The 17,959-nt window shown below is 43.3% G+C and overlaps 3 protein-coding genes across 5 annotated transcripts; 1 reads left to right on the top strand and 2 right to left on the bottom strand.

Moving 5' to 3' along the window:
- The first annotated feature begins 317 nt into the window (after positions 1-317).
- Positions 318-5,105, top strand: si:ch211-196h16.12 (regulator of G-protein signaling 5). Of its 3 annotated transcripts, none has more exons than XM_056409459.1 (6): positions 318-1,085; positions 1,216-1,496; positions 1,590-1,646; positions 1,750-1,802; positions 4,434-4,597; positions 4,694-5,105. In XM_056409459.1, exons 2-6 carry the CDS (start codon positions 1,453-1,455, stop codon positions 4,859-4,861), a joined length of 486 nt encoding a protein of 161 aa, XP_056265434.1. In that variant the 5' UTR covers positions 318-1,085; positions 1,216-1,452; the 3' UTR covers positions 4,862-5,105. The 3 variants fall into 3 exon arrangements, with proteins under 3 accessions (XP_056265434.1, XP_056265437.1, XP_056265435.1); XM_056409462.1 differs by having other exon boundaries at positions 318-1,316; positions 1,430-1,496; XM_056409460.1 differs by having other exon boundaries at positions 318-1,316; positions 1,408-1,496.
- A 456-nt stretch (positions 5,106-5,561) lies between these two features.
- Positions 5,562-7,458, bottom strand: c24h19orf53 (chromosome 24 C19orf53 homolog). Its single transcript, XM_056409781.1, has 3 exons — positions 7,343-7,458; positions 6,220-6,275; positions 5,562-6,087 (listed from the first exon to the last, which is right to left on the bottom strand). The coding sequence occupies exons 1-3, from the start codon at positions 7,431-7,433 to the stop codon at positions 5,941-5,943; spliced, it is 294 nt and encodes a 97-aa protein (XP_056265756.1). The 5' UTR covers positions 7,434-7,458; the 3' UTR covers positions 5,562-5,940.
- Positions 7,459-7,594: 136 nt separating this feature from the next.
- On the bottom strand, positions 7,595-17,716 carry mri1 (methylthioribose-1-phosphate isomerase 1). Its single transcript, XM_056409780.1, has 6 exons — positions 17,300-17,716; positions 16,097-16,320; positions 14,241-14,410; positions 13,978-14,154; positions 13,659-13,883; positions 7,595-10,994 (listed from the first exon to the last, which is right to left on the bottom strand). The coding sequence occupies exons 1-6, from the start codon at positions 17,429-17,431 to the stop codon at positions 10,861-10,863; spliced, it is 1,062 nt and encodes a 353-aa protein (XP_056265755.1). The 5' UTR covers positions 17,432-17,716; the 3' UTR covers positions 7,595-10,860.
- Positions 17,717-17,959: the final 243 nt, after the last annotated feature.

The following is a 17,959-nucleotide window of genomic DNA, read 5'->3' as shown; positions in this document are numbered from 1 at the left end:
GTTGAAACTAATATCTGGTGGCGCAGCGCACAGACTGCGCGGCTTAGATTGCAGTTTCATTTTGCGTGACAGAGATCGAAACCAGGTCGGGCGATCTTTTTATTTTTATTTTTTATTAAATGTATTTCTTCCTACGTGGCTGTGATGCACTGCTCACTTATACAATCGTAATCGCCGAAATGGATATGAACGGAGGCTTGAAGATCTCCAGCAATATGTTTGTGAATGTGTGACGAATCTGGTGAGCGAGACAGAGCCCCGCTGCAGATGTGAAGAGAACACAACGCGCACGCGTAGGGAAACCAGTAGGTTTGAAAACCAGTAGGGGTGTAACACCGGTCACGTTTGGTTTATTATTGTTGCGTAATCAAAAATGACGGAGCTTCCGTCTCTTAAAATTGTTGATATAAAAAATCCTCTTTAAAAAAAAACTTGCTTCCATATGTATTAAAATAAATAAATAATAATCATTAATGATGAACTAGGAGGCGAATTTGGGGATTTGGAGGTGCACTCCTTAAAATGTACTATGCCATTAAGACACACACAAATATACACACACACACACACACACACAAACAAACTAACGCAGGCACTGACAAATAGTTGAACACAATTTGAAATTATTTTTGCATATGATTATAACATAATGTGCGTGATATGTACTGTATAGACAAAAATTGACTGCTGAGAGACACAAAAGGAAAGTACACAACTAAGAAAATTCAGAACAAATGAGAAAAAAGAAGAAGGAAAAAAGCATAACGAATGTAGTGGTAATATTATTATTATTATTATTACTATTATAATTGTTATTATTTTTTATTGTCATTATTATTATTATCATTATTATAATTATAATTATAATATTTTTTTAATTGTCATTATTATTATTATTACTATTATTATTATTATTGCAAAGGTGCTGAATTCAATGATCTTGTATTTTGTCCACCTCCTTGTCCTTCAACAAGCAACACTCGCTCCTCCACCCTGCAGCCCTCTGACTCCCCAGTGATGAGTGATGGTGCCGGCCACCTGCTCCCCTCTCATCACTTTAATCTCCTGTGATAAACACTCTAAAAGTAAAATTGGTTTGGTTTAGGACTGACTTTCACAACAATTACTGAGGCCTGACCACACACACAATAGAGGTTCCCCTGCTTTAATGTTTCCATTATATGTGCTGCCTTGCTTTCTGCCTCCTGATGAAAGGCCTGCATGGCCAGAAAGCACGTACAGCACCTCTCTGATTCAGCTCTGGTCTGCACCTGCCGGTCAGCGAGGAGCAGATTGACAGATCAGATAACAAACAGGTGGCTATCCTCTGTATATAAGAGCGGCACGCTGCACCTTTGGGAGGCTGACGGATGAACTCTGAATGAATTGTCTCCTGTGATCCAATAGGCTGTTCATTTTATCTCTGCAGGTTTTCTCAAACTACACACCTCAATGTGTAAAGGGCTCTCCTCGCTGCCCTCATCATGCCTGGAAAAGTAAGTATACACACCCGGGAAATCGCGTTTGTCCATGTGAATACGTGATCCCCCCCCGACTGAAGGGTTTTAAGTGTTGTATGTGTGTTTCAGGGCAAAAGAGATGCGGGTGAAGTTGAGCCACCTGGCTGAAACGCACCACAAGCAAAAGTAAACCTACTGAAAACTTTATTTTAAATAACTAATGGAGCGCACTCATCTGACAGTTATCACAGTGAAGCTGAATTTGGACCATTTCTGTCTCTCTCCTCAGGGTTCAGGATGGAAAAGCTCTCCAGGACCTGGACACTCTGCTGAACAGCAAAGGTGAGAAAGATATTTCCTTTTATTCCTTTTAATACCACATACGACAGGTGTGTTTTCGAGAAGACATTTTGACGTGTCACAGTAGGAAAAGCTTAAATGATCAAGTGAATAAAGTCAGAATTTAGCTTTTTAGACAGAATCGTGCATGCTGGTTCACTGTCACAGTCCAACACCATTTTAAATCTTATTAATAACTCCTGCGCTTCACCGATAAGTCAAAATGACTGCTTTGACAAAAAGTCCAGTGCTTGTATAATTGAAAAGAAGGACACAGCAGGTAGATTCACACTTCAGTACTGATGTCTGTACAGGTCTGTTCTTACACAGTAATCCTCAGGAACATCACGTCATCCTCCACAAGGGGAAATAATTGAATGCAACAGTGGCTGAAAATCACCGTGCTTATAGCATTTCAATAGAAACGGGATGAAAACCCCAAAACCAGATTGTTTTCAGATCTGATCCAAAACTCAAGATTCACTATAAAATTTACTTATTGACGATATTATAGCTGTGTGGCTAAAAAAAGAAATGAAATACACAATGATTACAAAACCCACATCAACACATTCCTGCAGGGTCTGTTGCTCAGGTGGTCTCAGATGGTCTCAGTCAGATGGTCTCAGGTGGTCTCAGGCGGTCTCAGATGGTCTCATTTTAAATCTTATTAATAACTCCTGCTTCACCGATAAGTCAAAATGACTGCTTTGAAAAAGTCCAGTGCTTGTATAGTCAGTGCTTGTATAATTGAAAAAGGACACAGCAGGTAGATTCACACTTCAGTACTGATGTCTGTACAGGTCTGTTCTTACACAGTAACAACATCGTCATCCTCAAGGGGAAAATGCAACAGTGGCAAAATCACGTGCTTATAGCATTTCAGAAACGGTGTTTTCAGATCTGATCCAAAACTCAAGATTCACTATAAAATTTACTTATTGACGATATTATAGCTGTGTGGCTCTTAAAAGTAGAAATGGCACACAATGATTACAAACCTACAGACATGTATTGCGCAATTCAACACATTCCTGCAGGGTCTGTTGCTCAGGTGGTCTCAGATGGTCTCAGGTGGTCTCAGGCGGTCTCAGATGGTCTCAGGTGGTCTCAGGTGGTCTCAGATGGTCTCAGGTGGTCTCAGATGGTCTCAGGTGGTCTCAGGTGGTCTCAGGCGGTCTCAGGTGGTCTCAGGCGGTCTCAGATGGTCTCAGGTGGTCTCAGGCGGTCTCAGGTGGTCTCAGGCGGTCTCAGGTGGTCTCAGGCGGTCTCAGATGGTCTCAGGTGGTCTCAGATGGTCTCAGGTGGTCTCAGGTGGTCTCAGGCGGTCTCAGATGGTCTCAGGTGGTCTCAGGCGGTCTCAGGTGGTCTCAGGCGGTCTCAGGTGGTCTCAGGTGGTCTCAGGCGGTCTCAGATGGGTGGTCCCAGGGGGTCCAGTTGGAAACCAAACAGTGAGACACTATTGTATAACCGGTCTTACTGAGTCTGATGTGAGACTTCTCCACAATGCATTTTACTATCACCATGATTTCAATTAAATGTCACATGTGTGCTGATTGGCTGGCTGGTGACGCTCAAATTACATAATCCCATTTATATGGACTATGCAGTGGCGCCTGGTGGATTATTTTTTTGGGGCCATCCCATCAATTCCAGCAAACATCCCAGTATGATTCAATGCAAAAAAAGTATCAAACACACATTGCTACTTATACAACACTGACATAATAAGGACATCTTAGTCATACAATTCACTATATTAATATATATCATATATTAATATTCAGTTAATATGATATATAAATACCATCTCATGTAAATGTATAATATACATATCATACATATATTATAATAAAATATAAATATCGTATAATAGAAATCCCATATTTCATACATAGAATATAATAGAACATGTTTATATATTAAGATGCCCCGATGAACCTGGTTAGGGTTAAAGTAAGCCTGTTTTTAACCTCATTATGTTTCTTCACCTCCTCCTGTGTCCGTCATCCAGCTGTAGTGACGTTTACTTTGACCAAAACATCTGCTTGATGGAGTTCTCGCGTGTGTCCAGGTGTTCATGTTTTCTGTGTGCTTCATGTTGATTTGACCAGGTCACGTCTTCTTGATCGCAGCTTTTGGGCCAGAATGACTTTGGCCCAAAGCTGAACCTATTTTAGAAAGCTGATTGGCTCAATTGTGATTGGCTCACTGATTTATATCTTTAATCAGTTACAGGCTAAACTGCTTCTTAGACCCGCCTCTTCTGGGCCAAAACAATTTGGCCCCAGCGCAGATGATACAACCAGACGGAGAGGAAGGGCAAGAAAATCTTACATTTTGCGCAGATATCCTATTTTACAAATATTACTGGGTATATTCCGTATCTCCAAAATACAAATATTGACCATTTGTCAAATGTATAAATATAATTAATATTATAATTTCTTAATACTTTTTGTTGTTGTTGTGTGGCTCAAAGTGGGTGGGGCCAGACCCTGTGGCCCTCTATTGGCCAGCCGCCACTGGGACTATGCAAGACATGATTTCTAGGTTTCGGCCTTATTTGCGGTCAAAGTTGTTAGCAGCTTTTCCTTGTTTTCCTCTCTCCCTTTATGCTTCTCTCTCTCCCAGGCGGTCGGCAGGCGTTTCGTGAGTTCCTGCGCTCAGAGTTCAGCGAGGAGAACCTCGAGTTCTGGCTGGCCTGTGAGGACTACAGGGTCACTTCTCTCAACCTGCAGAAGACCAAGTGCAGCAGCATCTACAGCCAGTTCATCCACCCTGACGCTCCACAGGAGGTCGGTGTCGAGCAGCGTCGTGGGGGCGTGTGTAATACGGATGAAGACACAACGATAATTTAAAGAGCTTCTTATGATAATCCGTTTTCCCCTCAGGTCAACTTGGACGCTGAGACCCGGGAGGCTCTGCTGAGTGTGACGGGTTCTCCGCGTGCCGACACATTCAGCAACGCTCAGCAGAGAATCTACAACTTGATGGCCAAAGACTCCTTCCCGAGGTTCCTGCGCTCCCCTCACTGCATGGAGGCCATCAAAGCTCACTAAGCAGACACTGTTCCGTAGCTCTCTTTAGAAAGAGGTGCTGATGAATTTATACATCTCGTTATGTTGCACCTTAGTTTAGCAACTAGTTTGTTGTGTGATGTTTTCCATGTGACAGTGCTGTCCTTACGCATGTCTCACATATAAACCTCAATTATGAATCTACATCGTACCACCAAACTGCATGAGCTATGAGTGACGTCATCCACGAAGGATTTCAATAAATAACTCCGTATGTGGTACCTTCCGAACATCGGTCTTGTTTTCATACATATTGTAAGCTCTATTCTTTCATAAACCAAAACAGGGTATGGTCCATCACCATAGTAACATGGTATAGACAACTAGTTTTCTTCATAAAAACTATTCAAATAAGAAATTAAGATTTTAATATGATTAAAACAAATATTGTCATTAGAAGTTTTTATCATGTATTGAAAGCTGTTCAAAGCTGGTGTTAGGAAGTTAAACAAGTCATAATTCATCTCTAATATCAATTTATGTTGTTGTGAAGACATAATCTTCAAACTATTTATTAAGTTTCTCACCAAAACTACATTTTACAAGATTATACATGTTATAATTTACCTTGGCCCAATACTAATTTTCACTGAACAGAACGCGTCAATTTAAACATATTTGTTTATAATGTAACATTATAAGAGCTCTGAGACTAGAAAAGCATGAATGCAGATGTCCTGCGTGCATTTTCAGTAAAACTTTATTTCACACTGTGATGGTCAACGTTAAACAGTGTCATTTATTTTAATCTTTATTTCGTCACCTAAGATTGTCAACATAATCTCTGAGCCTTAATTGAGCTGAAGTCTGTTTTTCTATTAAAAAAAAACATTTAAATATTTCCAGAAATTATCAGTGATGGCTGGAATGTACACCTGCAAAGTGTGATGAACCTCTCAAAGGATTCTTGACAGCGGCAGGTTTAAGATTCTTAGTTTTTTACTCTACATTTACGACATGTTTATCTTAAATATGAGTCATAGGAAGAGTTGTAGATCCCTGATCCCATGACTAAGACCGGCGGTTTGGACCCGCTCAACCTCGGGTCTGGGTATCAAAGCCTATCTGGAGCTGGTTCCTGGAATGCCTTCTCCGGGCTTGCGTTTACGTTCGGCTCCTTTGACCAAGCTCAGTGGCTTGTGGAGGGTTAAGCTGGCCTTCTGGGTCACCTCCTTCTCAATGTTGTTCCTGATGGCAATCTCAAGAACCTTAAGGGAGCAGCAGAGGTCATGTTTAATTATAGTAATCAGTCAGAATCACTTATTAGTGTTAGATTAATATAATCAGATTGAAAAGAGATGGACAGTGAAATTCACGCCTCTTGTTAAATGTGTCCTCACCTTCTTCAGCTTCTGTTGCTCAACGACGTGAGCCTTTTTAGGTGCAATGGCCCTTCCTTTACAAAGAAAAACAACAATACCATTTGCACATTTCCAAATGACATTGCAATCAGTTTAACAAATGAAAAAATAAAAACACACTTTCACCATCCTACCAACTTTCGTAGTCTGTGTTTTTGGCCTCTGTGGCCCAAACTAACTCACCCCAGGGGGTCCAAGTCAGAGCATGTCTTGCTTGGTAACTTGTGCTGGTCATGAATAATGTCATTCAGCTGCATCTGAAATAACCGCTTTTATGAGGCATATTCCTCAATGTTGAGGTTTTACTATTGCAAACACAGCAACACAAATCAAGAGCAGATACTCGGTAGTTTCCTTTGATAGATAGATAGATAGATAGATAGATATATACTTTATTAATCCGCAGCAACACACAAGAATAAAAAACAAAACACAAAATATAAGAAACAGGGATGAAAGATATAGAAGTATACAAGTAAGATAAAAGTAAAATACAAAACAAATGCATACACAACACACAACACTGACAAATCAAATACAAAATATTAAATATAGACAGGTGCAGAGCTAATGAAATGCAATGTGTGTGTATGTGTGTATTCAGTTATTGTTGTAGTTATTGCACTATGATCTGGCAAGAGGTGATCTGCCGTCGGCAGGAATGTTCTCCTGTATCTGTCCTTGTGGCAGCGGAGCGTGAGGAGACGTGACGAGACGAGACGTGACGTCTTTGTGACTATCCAACGCATCAAAGTTTAAATATATGTTTGAATAAAAGTTAATTCGTTAATTAAACCAACGTAACATGTTAAAGTTACCTGCGTCACAGCTCTTATGCCTTAAAAGGGTTACGTGTAATCCGTGGCTGAGCTTAGTATTGAACACAGTGTTTGGAAGGAAGGAACCAAACAGTTATTAAAACCCATGTCCTGATGTTTGTTTGGTTCTGGATGTTGTAAATATCAAAACACCAGTCATTATTCCAGCAACGTGTTCAGCTGTTTCTCGTGCTGGTCACGTGTTGATGCTGTTTTGATCAAATTGATTTGACGACACTTTTATCAACATATTAAAACAATAGAGATATAACTTAAATTCATACCTCCTTTCCTCAGTCCTTTCGGTTTGGTATGATGTGCTTTTTTATCGGCTCCTGGCCGCTGAGTTTTAAACTTCTTTGAACCTTGAGCCATTTTCGCTAACCGGAAAGACTAGAAGCTGTTCTTCTTCTTCGCTGTTTTAAATAGTAGTTGTCTTGCCTTTGCGTTGCATTGGCGCCACCTACAGGCGTCTCAGCGTAGGTCACTTTAATACAGTGTGCTCGACACAGACAAAAGACTCACTTATTTCACTGTGGGGTTTTATTCTTTTTACTTTATTGATGTGAAAGAGAAATCTCTTAATTCATGACTGCACTTTAAAGCATTATATTTATGTACATATATATTTAAAAAATCCAGTTTTGAACCATTTCAACATTACAAAATGAACACAAATAAAGTGATTAATAACAACAATGACATACTTGCACTTAAAGAGGCCATCTGAACAACACTCCTTCCATAGTAATTACAGGCCATAATAATCATTGAGAATAATACAGATACACCTGCTTAGATGAAATAAATCAAAGTACGATCAAAATACGTGGCAAGCAGCGCTGGATTTTGGCACCTTTGTTAGGCGTGTTTGGTGTCTTGAGGTTGGTGGAACATCTTTTTAAAAAGGAGTACTATATTTCTGCTGCTTCAAAAGCATGGTGTAAAAACAAAGCTTAATGCAGACACAAGCTGCAACACGACACTGATCTAAATCTAGGCTACTTTGGCAGACTAAAAGCCTCGCCACAAATGATTCGTCACTTTAGGTTCAAGATAAAAACATTAGTGAGACGTGGAGCCACTTAGTCCAGTTTTGTTTTTCTTTCTACAATCTCTCGATCTGCTTTGCTGCAGCCTGGCACGTTTAGTGCATGTGTCCGTGTAGAAAGCCGGAGAGGTAGTGTGTATGGTTGAGGAGGCCTCTCCAGTGTGGTGTCCTAATGGCCTAGTTACTAGGAATCACAACGTCATGAAATCAAATGAAGAAAAGAAAAAACCCCACAACCAAACAGTTCTAATCATGACGTACAGACAAACCAAAATATCACACCTCTTAAAAGATTTAGAGAGAAATACCTTGGCGGGTCTGACGGTCACAAAGTTGCTACATACGTCTGGGACATTATCTAAATTTGCCCCCCCTATTTAGGTGATGTCTTAAACTGTACAAAATAAATAATATTCAAATACACAAGTTTCTTTCATGCTTGTGTGTGTGACCCAACAGCATCTTTGTGAGTGGAGGTTTGATGAGTGGAAGGAGGAGGAACTAAAAAAGGGGGAAGATGGAGAGCGAAGGAAAGAAATAGCTTATATTACAGCAAGATTTGGACGATGATATTATGAATACTGAAATTAATATTGACATTAAGCTTTTCTCTTTTCGGGTCTTTGCTCTGGAACTCTCGGTGGTCCCTGGAGAGAGGGTACAGTTGTGTATTGGTCACCTGTTTAAATGAATTAAGTACAGGGCGGTGTTTGAGGTCAGAAGAGGTGTCAAGAAGGCACCGAGCTCTTCTCCAGATATCTGGGGGCTTGACGATGATGAAGGTCTGGCTACATGACAGAAACCGGGGTGACGAAAGGGCAAAAGGGGGGCGGCGGTTCGGTCATGACGCAAGCTCACATTAGGACGCTATATTGGCGCTGCACCTGTAAGGCGGTGAGCCGTGTGGGCGAGTTCGGCCCAGTGACATTCAGTGCAGTGAGGAGATGTGTCACAAACAGATCGACGTATTTAGGACTGTTTTAAGAAGCCTCTTAGAACAACAAAAGCATCACATGATCACCGTCCGGGTGACAGAAGTGTAGGGACTCAGTCACACACCCTTTACAATAATAGCTCCTGTTGATGGGTAAATATGAGGTCATGTTAAAACAGGTTGCTGCAATGTTATTTTAAACGAGGAATGTATCATTTCAGCACCGAGCAACAGAGCCGTTCAGTCATGTTTGAATCCAACTGACGAGTGTAAGCTCAATATTTGCTCTCATTTGGTCTCCACCAACTCCTCAGAAGAATATAAACTAGTAAGTCACTTACTTGTTTGGTGCTAAACGGGGAGTTTAAAGTGGGTTCACCACAGCGCCTTAAGGAGTGCATTAAAACAGTAAAGATAAAAAGCTGTAGAACTAAACCCCAAATGAACTGAAAGAAGCAAAAACGTGAAATATCAGAGTTGAATGATACTTCTCTATTGTTCTGATTCCAATCTAGTTAAACACACCCTTCATTGACAGAGTGTTTCTAAAAATAGAAGATATTAAGTTATCGCTTGAATATTATTATTTTAAATTTTTCCTGGCTGTAAAACAATGTTTAAAAAAATAAATAACTTGAGATACAGCTGATGCTATTAACATATTTTGTTGTGCACACACACATTAGTTAAACTTTAACTGGCATGCAAGTGAGCAGATGACCAAACTTTCATTTTGGGGTGAACTCTTCCTTTAATGGTGACGCCTGTATTTCACAAATACATCACAGCTAACGCTGCTATGGCAACAAAAAGACACAATCCCCCGGTGCAGAATGGTGAATATCTGTATGGTGCTGAAATAATTATGGTTACATATATATATAAGTACAGGATGAGTACAGGTGTGGTATGATACAGTACAACTGGGAATAGCAAGATACAAACAAGGAGTACGGTTAGAATACAGCCATGGATTTTTCATCAGCTTCAGCTGACTTAAAAAGGTCAATTAAAAATGTTATAGCGAAATACTTTTGTTCATGTCCCTAAAATCTGCTTGTAAAATGTATTTGAATTATAAATTTGGATTATTCCTCTACAAAAAGTGTTCTATGCAGAACAAAATCAATTAAATGTTAATATAACATTTTTTTAAAGTCAAATTTGATCCGAGACAACCACATTTTTGGTTAAAATAGCAGTAGATTCCACTAGCGGGGGTTAGTTTTCTACATATGTACACACTGCCGGCAAGAATATGTATATTTACAAGAGGGTAGCAGCATTTTAGAAACCATAGCGGATAAAAACCACTACTCTGAACTTAAAGAAACAGACTTTTTTTTGGGAAGCTTATTTGTTTGTAGTTTAAGAAGAATTACTTAATAGGTTTGTTTTTTTGCCAAATAGAATTGACGGGATCGAGTCCAGCTGAGCGCCGTCTGTCGTTGCCGAAGCTACTTAGAAAGAAGAACGAGGCGGCGAGAGAGAACGAAAGATGGGAAGGAAAAAGCTGAAATGATCACACCACAGAAAACAAACAGGACGTAAAAGAAAGGGGAGACTGCACGTGTGTGTCTGCTTGACTCCCTGCAGTGAGTGTGTGTGTGTGTGTGTGTGTGTGAGAGACTGAAGAACGTTTCTTCTTCCGTGTGCACCGCTGACATGTAGCAGTGATTGTGCGTCGACCGAAAACTAAACCACAACAAAGACAGTGTGTGTGTGTGTGTGTGTGTTCCGTGATGAAATGAGTGTCTGAGTGTGTGACGTGAAGGTTGCAGTGGTGCACACGGACCGGCAGGTGGCGCTGAGTGGATCTAGAGGGCAGTGAGGCGGCCGGTGAGCGCTGCCTGGAGCTCGGAGGGGAGGAAGACCCCCAGCTCGGTGATGATGCCTCCGGTGATGAGCTGGTGAGGGGTCACGTCGAAGGCCGGGTTCCACACCTCGATGCCTGCAGCCAACGGGAATCAGAGACACGGTTACAGAACAACTCGAGATCAGCAGATGACCCTGAAGTTACCCTTCAACCAAATAACCATTTAGATTGACTCTAAGCTCTCAGAGTTTACCTTTTATCCTATTACGAGTCAGTTAACCGGTTATTTTATCCATTCATTTTAGCCAACTGTTGAAAATAAATTAGTACCTAAAATAACTTCCCTGCATAGATTTAAGTGTGCATTGTATTGGGATAGAACATCTCCCTGACCACCTCAGGGCAACACAGACACTGGACTCTTTTGAGACCGGCCTAAAAACCTTTTTATTCAGGAAGGCGTTCATGAATATTTTATTATAGTTAGTCTTAACAATGTTCTGGCTCTGTGGCACTCTGAGATTCTTGGATGAAGAGTGCCTTACAAATAGAATCCATTATTATTATTATTCTACCAGTTTGAGCTATTTATTTGAACCACTATGTAATTTAGCTACCCATTGTTAGCCAACTATTTCAATTGATTATTTATTACTTAAAACATTGTTTATCGGATACTTTTAGCCAACTATTTAAACCATTATCGCTATATTATTTATTATTAACTATATCAACTATTTATTCTTCCATTTTATTTTTATATTTTAAAATCATCCATTTATAATGTATCCATTATATATTGCCAATTCAGAAGTTTCATAGCCAACTTCATCTATTTATGCATTAATTGTAGCTAAACCACTGAAATAGTTGTTGGACCTCTCTGGAGCTCAAGAGAGGGAGAACCTATTTCAGGCTTCGGCTACACGGGCGACGCTTCAATTAATTGCCATGTACGAGGAGGACCAGAGAGGAGTGCGAGCGGAGCAACGTGAAGCACACATCCTCCTCCGGGGGCCTGTGTGCTCATTAAATGTGTTCTTTAATTACTGTGATGTCACTAAACACTTCTCCGCTCTGGCAACGTAATTAGAGATCGAATGACTCAATTCAGAGCTAACAAACCGACCCAGAAACACACGCAGGCCCAGATCCCCGTCTCAGTCTCAGTCTCAGTCTTCACATTCTCAGACTTTGAGGCCCTCTCAAAGTCGGTGAGGATGTAGTTCTGTCCCGCCGGCCCATCGTCCGTATTTTGAGTCTCTCGCAGACATTTTGAGCCCTTTACGAATACTTTTCCGTAAGTCGGCGTTTCTGCAGACTTTGCCCGAGGGAATTACCCACAATTCATAGCAATATCACGTCAAACAGCCTGGAAGTAGTTTTAAAAATCGCGGGGAATGAAAAGTATAAAATATTTAGAGTTAATTGTACAGAATGTTGTTGGCCGTTGTCATGGTAACGCAATATTTTGCAGTAAAATGCTGACCCATTCTTATTAAAACGTTCAAGCCCTTATGCTGCGTTCACACCAAATTCGAGTAGATGCCGTACAAAGTCAATGCACAGACGCGAATGGTTAAGAATGACGTCATCACGGACCTCGTGCCACTCTAGAAGCGCTGCAAGCGGCAGTCATCCTGACGTAGTCTGTGAAGTTCACCGAGCTGTGTGAGCCTACGGGTGATGTCATGAACCCAAACACGACGGCGTTTGATGTGCCGACGTGTGTGGGATTTCCACAACAAGTATGAAGCAGAACTAGTGGTTAGTTCTTCCGTGGTGGATGAAGGAAATGATAACCGTTTCCACGGAGTCAAGCCACAGAGATAAGCCACGCCCCCTTTAAGACGCAAATTAAGCGAATAAACCACAAATAGTCGGGCGAGTAAAGCGGTGTGAATATTCGCAACGCTTTTGGTGAACGTAGTACCCTAAAATGTTACTTCATATCTCTTACTGATGTAGTTCAACGGTGTCCATTTCTTATTATGTGTGTTTAAGGTTTCATGCACATACCAACTGCGCTGTCTCTTTAAGAGGGGCGCGTGTAAAGCAGGTGCGGGAAGCCGGCTGAAGAAAACAGTGTATGCTTGCTTTAACCTGGAATTTGTATAATAAATGTTGTTAAAAAGAAGAACGAAGTTTTATTGAAGAGTTCATGCTAAGGGTGCAACAAGAACGCAGCTTTAGTCTCTCCCACTCAAACATTTACTAGGTGATGCCCATCAGTCACTGAGGGTTGAGTATTAAGGCCTTTGGGACTGGGCCACATGGTCTTGCTCTTATGGACTCAGGCTCAGGGTTCAATGCAATTACGCAGACTTTCCTGGGGCACTTACCCACAATGCATATCATTCCAATGTTATAAACAAAGACCAGGGAAACACTTTATTTTAGCCCCGCTGACTATGAACTGCAGCATCTCTGGTTTAAGTCTGGGCTGGGACCGTTCCCCATCTCTCAACAGTCACTATCTAATAAAAAAGGCATCAAACTAATTAGAAACTCATCCAAAACATTGAAAGAGGTCTCATAAACAGGTTGTGATAAGGAGAAAACAATAACTGAACCCACCGACACTAGACTGACCGGAGACACGCCTCCGACCCCTTCCTCAGACGGCATGTGGAGCCCTTGCACTCTCTTCAAACTCAGATGCTGACGCGGCACGTTTTCCTCTCCCGAACTCGCAGTTTGTACCCAATCCTGTCATTTTATACTTCTTAAAAAAAACTTTTCTGACCTCACCCCCCTCCTCCCTTGTAAACAACACCGACATCATACTGCACTTCTTACCCGGGGCAGCGATGGGGATGCCGTTGATGCTGGTGAGCTCCTCGGGGGGACGCACTTCGATGATGATGTCCCGGCCGCTCTCCAGGCTCAGGTCGCATGACGTGCTGGGCGCCGCCACGTAGAAGGGGATCCCATGGTGCTTTGCGGCGATGGCCAGCTGGTATGTGCCCACCTTGTTGGCCGTGTCGCCGTTAGCAACCACCCGGTCTGCGCCCACCACCACAGCTGGGAGGGAGGAGAACAGTTAGCGCGAATTAAAAAAAAAAAAGAGGAAAGTTTGAAAAAGCGACGACACACACACACACACACACACACACACCTGTGATGTCCATTTCTCTCATGGTGAGGGCCGCCATGCTGTCTGTGATGAGCGTAGCGGGGATTCCCTCCGTTACCGCCTCATACGCCGTCAGCCTGGAGCCCTGGTTGTACGGCCTCGTCTCCGTGCAGTACACGCGCTTCAGCCGGCTCAGCGCGTGGAGGCTTCGCACCACACCTGCACAAACGAGTCGTTATTAAAAAGGTTCCCGGCGCCGTCAATATTTCGCCCTCTTCTCGCCGCCCCGAGGCTCCGGGTCCTACCGAGTGCGGTCCCGTATCCGGCCGTGGCCAGCGAGCCGGTGTTGCAGTGTGTGAGGATGGTCACGGAGGCCCTGGGAACGCCAGACAGGATGTGCTGGGCGCCATAGTTACCGATCTTCTTGTTGTCGTTGACGTCGCGCTCCAGCATGTCTTCGATCCAGGAGATCACGCTGCAGGAGGAAGAGGAGGTGGGATTTTAGAGGAGGCTCCATCTGCCGCCGTGCAGGTCTACAGTTATAATGCGTTTGCACCGACGTCAGTTTCCCTGGAACTCGTTCTCGGATGAGTCATCATTTTCTTACCATATTTTTTCTCGTGTCATCCTTCTTTGTATTTGTACAGGATTAATCCATCGCATACAATCGAGCCACTCAGCATTTTCTTAGCCATCCGTTTCACAAACATTCCCTGTCCAACGCACAACACATTTCTTACATGAAGAAGTTCAGAGAAGTTTCATACCACAAAGCTTTTTCTTTTTTATTGGATCCAGATTCATTTTTTTTTAAAATCGGTAAACCTCTCTACGTGGAACTTATTTAAGACACCGTCATGTGATCCAACACGAGGGACTGTAGCGGTGTGACGGTGTTTTCCCGCTGTAACTAAATGACTGCATATAGAAACTCTGACCTTTATAACGACAGACGGAGAAACTACTAAATGTGATTTGGTCACGCCTGTTTGAGGCCCGATCCACTCAATAAAGTCAATATTTGAGCCTCTATCTATCCTGGCATCCTGGATCAGTGCACCTCTACCCAGATATGCACTTTCGTCCTGGATGTTATTTTTACACCAACATCTGTCAAAACTTGATGCGTTCAGCTCCTTTGCTGCTTGTGCCGCTCTAATCAACATTCCTGTGGCGCAGATAAACACTGCAACAATAACACTATTAGGGAGTTTGTTTCCCCCCCCCCCCCTCTGACAATCTGCAACGTCACACACAGTTTAGTTTAACGTGCAGCCTCTGGAAACTTCACGTTTATGTGATCTGGTAACTTTCAAAACACCTGCAGCTGCTACGGCAGTGAGACGCATGTTTAGATCAATGCACAGGTTTAAGTTTTACATGACAAGAGCCAGCGCGCCATATATGGTCATGTGTTTGCTGACAGTCCATTTTTCTTAAAAGGAAAACTCTGGAGTTTTCTTGAAAACAAATAATGTAAAATTACATTTTAAAACGCACTGTGTGGGTCCTTGAGACTATATTTGTCTTTTTCTAATGCAAACATGTTATCTTCTCCATAAAACATTGTGTCTACTCTACATTCATGTTTACTTTCCAGCGGTATTTGTCTTCCCTGCTGAACTATGACCAGTACGTCAGTGGGAATGGATGAACCGACGATGGCTGAGAAGTGAATACATTTAATCTGTGCTTGAAACAAGGCCCTTATTCACAGACTAGGCAGTAGGCCCCAAATGACAGTGTGTGTGTGTGTGTGAGTGTGTGTGGCAAGTTAGTCAAACACAAACATTACAAATCTGCATTTAAAAGATAGGTTAATAAATCAGATGCATATCTTTCGGTGCCTTTTTAGTGAAAAATGCTCCTTCTGTTACCCCCCCGACAGGAAGTCCTCGCTGCGCTCGTCATAATTAAAAAAAAAATGTAAATAGTCAAATACAGCAACTTCTGAATATCACCCCCCCCATTTGATTTGACTTCATTTTAAAAGCTTACGCCTTGGTTGAACTTTGATATGTGTGTTTTTGATGGAACAAGGATTGTGAATTTTCCCATCACTCAATAAAAGCTCCGTGAGTGTTAACGTGAAACACACACACACCATCCTTAAACTCAAATAACCACAGACAAAGCCTTCGTCTTCCTCCGACTGGCCCACCTTTCTCTGAGCTGCTCCGAGTTCTTCTCCATGCTCTCGTTCTCCGCGAACTCCATCAGCTCGCGGGCGGCGCGGCCCATGTTCACAGCGGTGGGCCGGGCTGAAGTCAGGTGACACAGAGACTCCCGGATGAAGGTCACGGGGTCATCCCCGCCGGCGCCTGCCCGCAACTCCACAGCCAGGCTGAGACAGCCGACGATGGCGATTGCCGGGGCGCCCCGCACCTGAAGGAGGAGGAGAGTCAGCATCACATGGGGGTCTTCATTTTTGATCACCATGACAACTTCCAACAGATTTCTCCCAATGTGTGTGAGGATTATTAATCTCTTCCCACCACAGAGTTGTGGATGATCAATGAGCCAAAATGCTTGGACCAAAATGATATCATCCGTCTTCTCTCTCTATAGACTCCATTATTATCATGACATCACCCTCTCTGCTTATGAGACATTCCTTCACTCGGTCTCACACATCAAAAGTGTAGCTGCTGTGTGTTAGTATGTGTGTATGTGTGTGTGTGTAACCAGGGAGGACAAAAGAGTGAATATCTGCTCAGCCCTAATAAAGTGAAAATGTCCCCAGCTGTTAGAGAATTCGAACGCAACTATCTGAGCATCTCTGGTGTCTGGCCTTCAGATGTGGAGGGAGAAGCGAGCTGGAGGTGTCGCTGAGTGCATCGGGAGACCCCAACTCGAACAAAAAACCCTGGCAAAGGTCATTAATAATTCATCAATATTCTCTCCTAAAGAAAGAAGAGGTTGGGGGGGGGGGGGCATATTATTCCATGGGTTGGTGGGCTGTGTGCAGATGTCTAGTTTGTCGCGCTCGCACATGACAATGTGAAAACTATACATAAAGGATGGCTCTGTCTGTGTGTGGGAGAGAGAGAGAGAGAGAGAGAGAGAGAGAGAGAGAGAGAGGGGGGGGGGGGTATATGGAGGGTGCTGCGGGTGCATCCAAAACATAAATAAAGGCCGACAGCCGGAGCACCGCGGAGAGCTCACCGTAACACATGCGCGCGGCGGCGGGAGCACAAAAGACCAGACGGGACAAATAAATAACACGCACGACGGGAATAAATGCACGCGCACGAGCAGCGGGCATGCGGGTCGGCTGGGAAGTGGGAGAGGAATCCCTGAGAAGGAGGAGGGTGATGGGGGTCGGGTGGAGAGAGAGAGAGAGAGAAAGAAAGGAGCTCCGTACCTTCATGGACTTGATGGCCTCGAAGGCGTCCTGCACCGAGCGGAGCTCCTCGTACTCGGTCTGGTGCGGCAGCAGCAGCTGGTTGAGGATCTGCAGAGACCCGGACCGGTAGCGGATCGCTTCCAGCGTCATGACCGGGAGAAAACGAGGCGGGGACGGTGGGAGAAATAACACACAGGGGGGGACCGGTTGCGGGCGGGCGCGCGCACACACGCACTCTCACTTTCTCTTCCCTTCTCTCTCGTCATACACACACACACACACACTGCTCCCTCTCTCTGTCTGAGCTGTCGGCAGTCCCGGTAGCCGTCGCAAGGAGAAGAAGAGGAAGAGGAGGAGGAGGTCTGCTGTGTTGCACGGGAGGATAGATGGGGAGAGGAGTGCGAGAAGGGCTGGAAACCTTCACACACTGACAGATAAGCAGACACGGAACCACGTGTTCAGCGGAGCAGGAAGCCCTGGGCTCGGAGGCCACGCCCACTAAAGTCTCGCGGGTTGTCCATTTTTTTTTTTTTTACCAAGACTCCCTCTTGTGTTCCCGGCACCATCCCCCTCTCTCCTCTCTCCTCTTTGTCAGGGGAAATTTCCACATTCAAACACGTTATTAGCATAACACCAAAGACCCGAGCTCCCCCCCCCCAAAAAAAAATGCAAGCATTG

Source organism: Pseudoliparis swirei, chromosome 24, assembly GCF_029220125.1.
Source record: "Pseudoliparis swirei isolate HS2019 ecotype Mariana Trench chromosome 24, NWPU_hadal_v1, whole genome shotgun sequence".
In the NCBI taxonomy this organism is placed as follows: Eukaryota; Metazoa; Chordata; class Actinopteri; order Perciformes; family Liparidae; genus Pseudoliparis; species Pseudoliparis swirei.
This window is presented reverse-complemented; position numbering and strand designations above follow the sequence as displayed.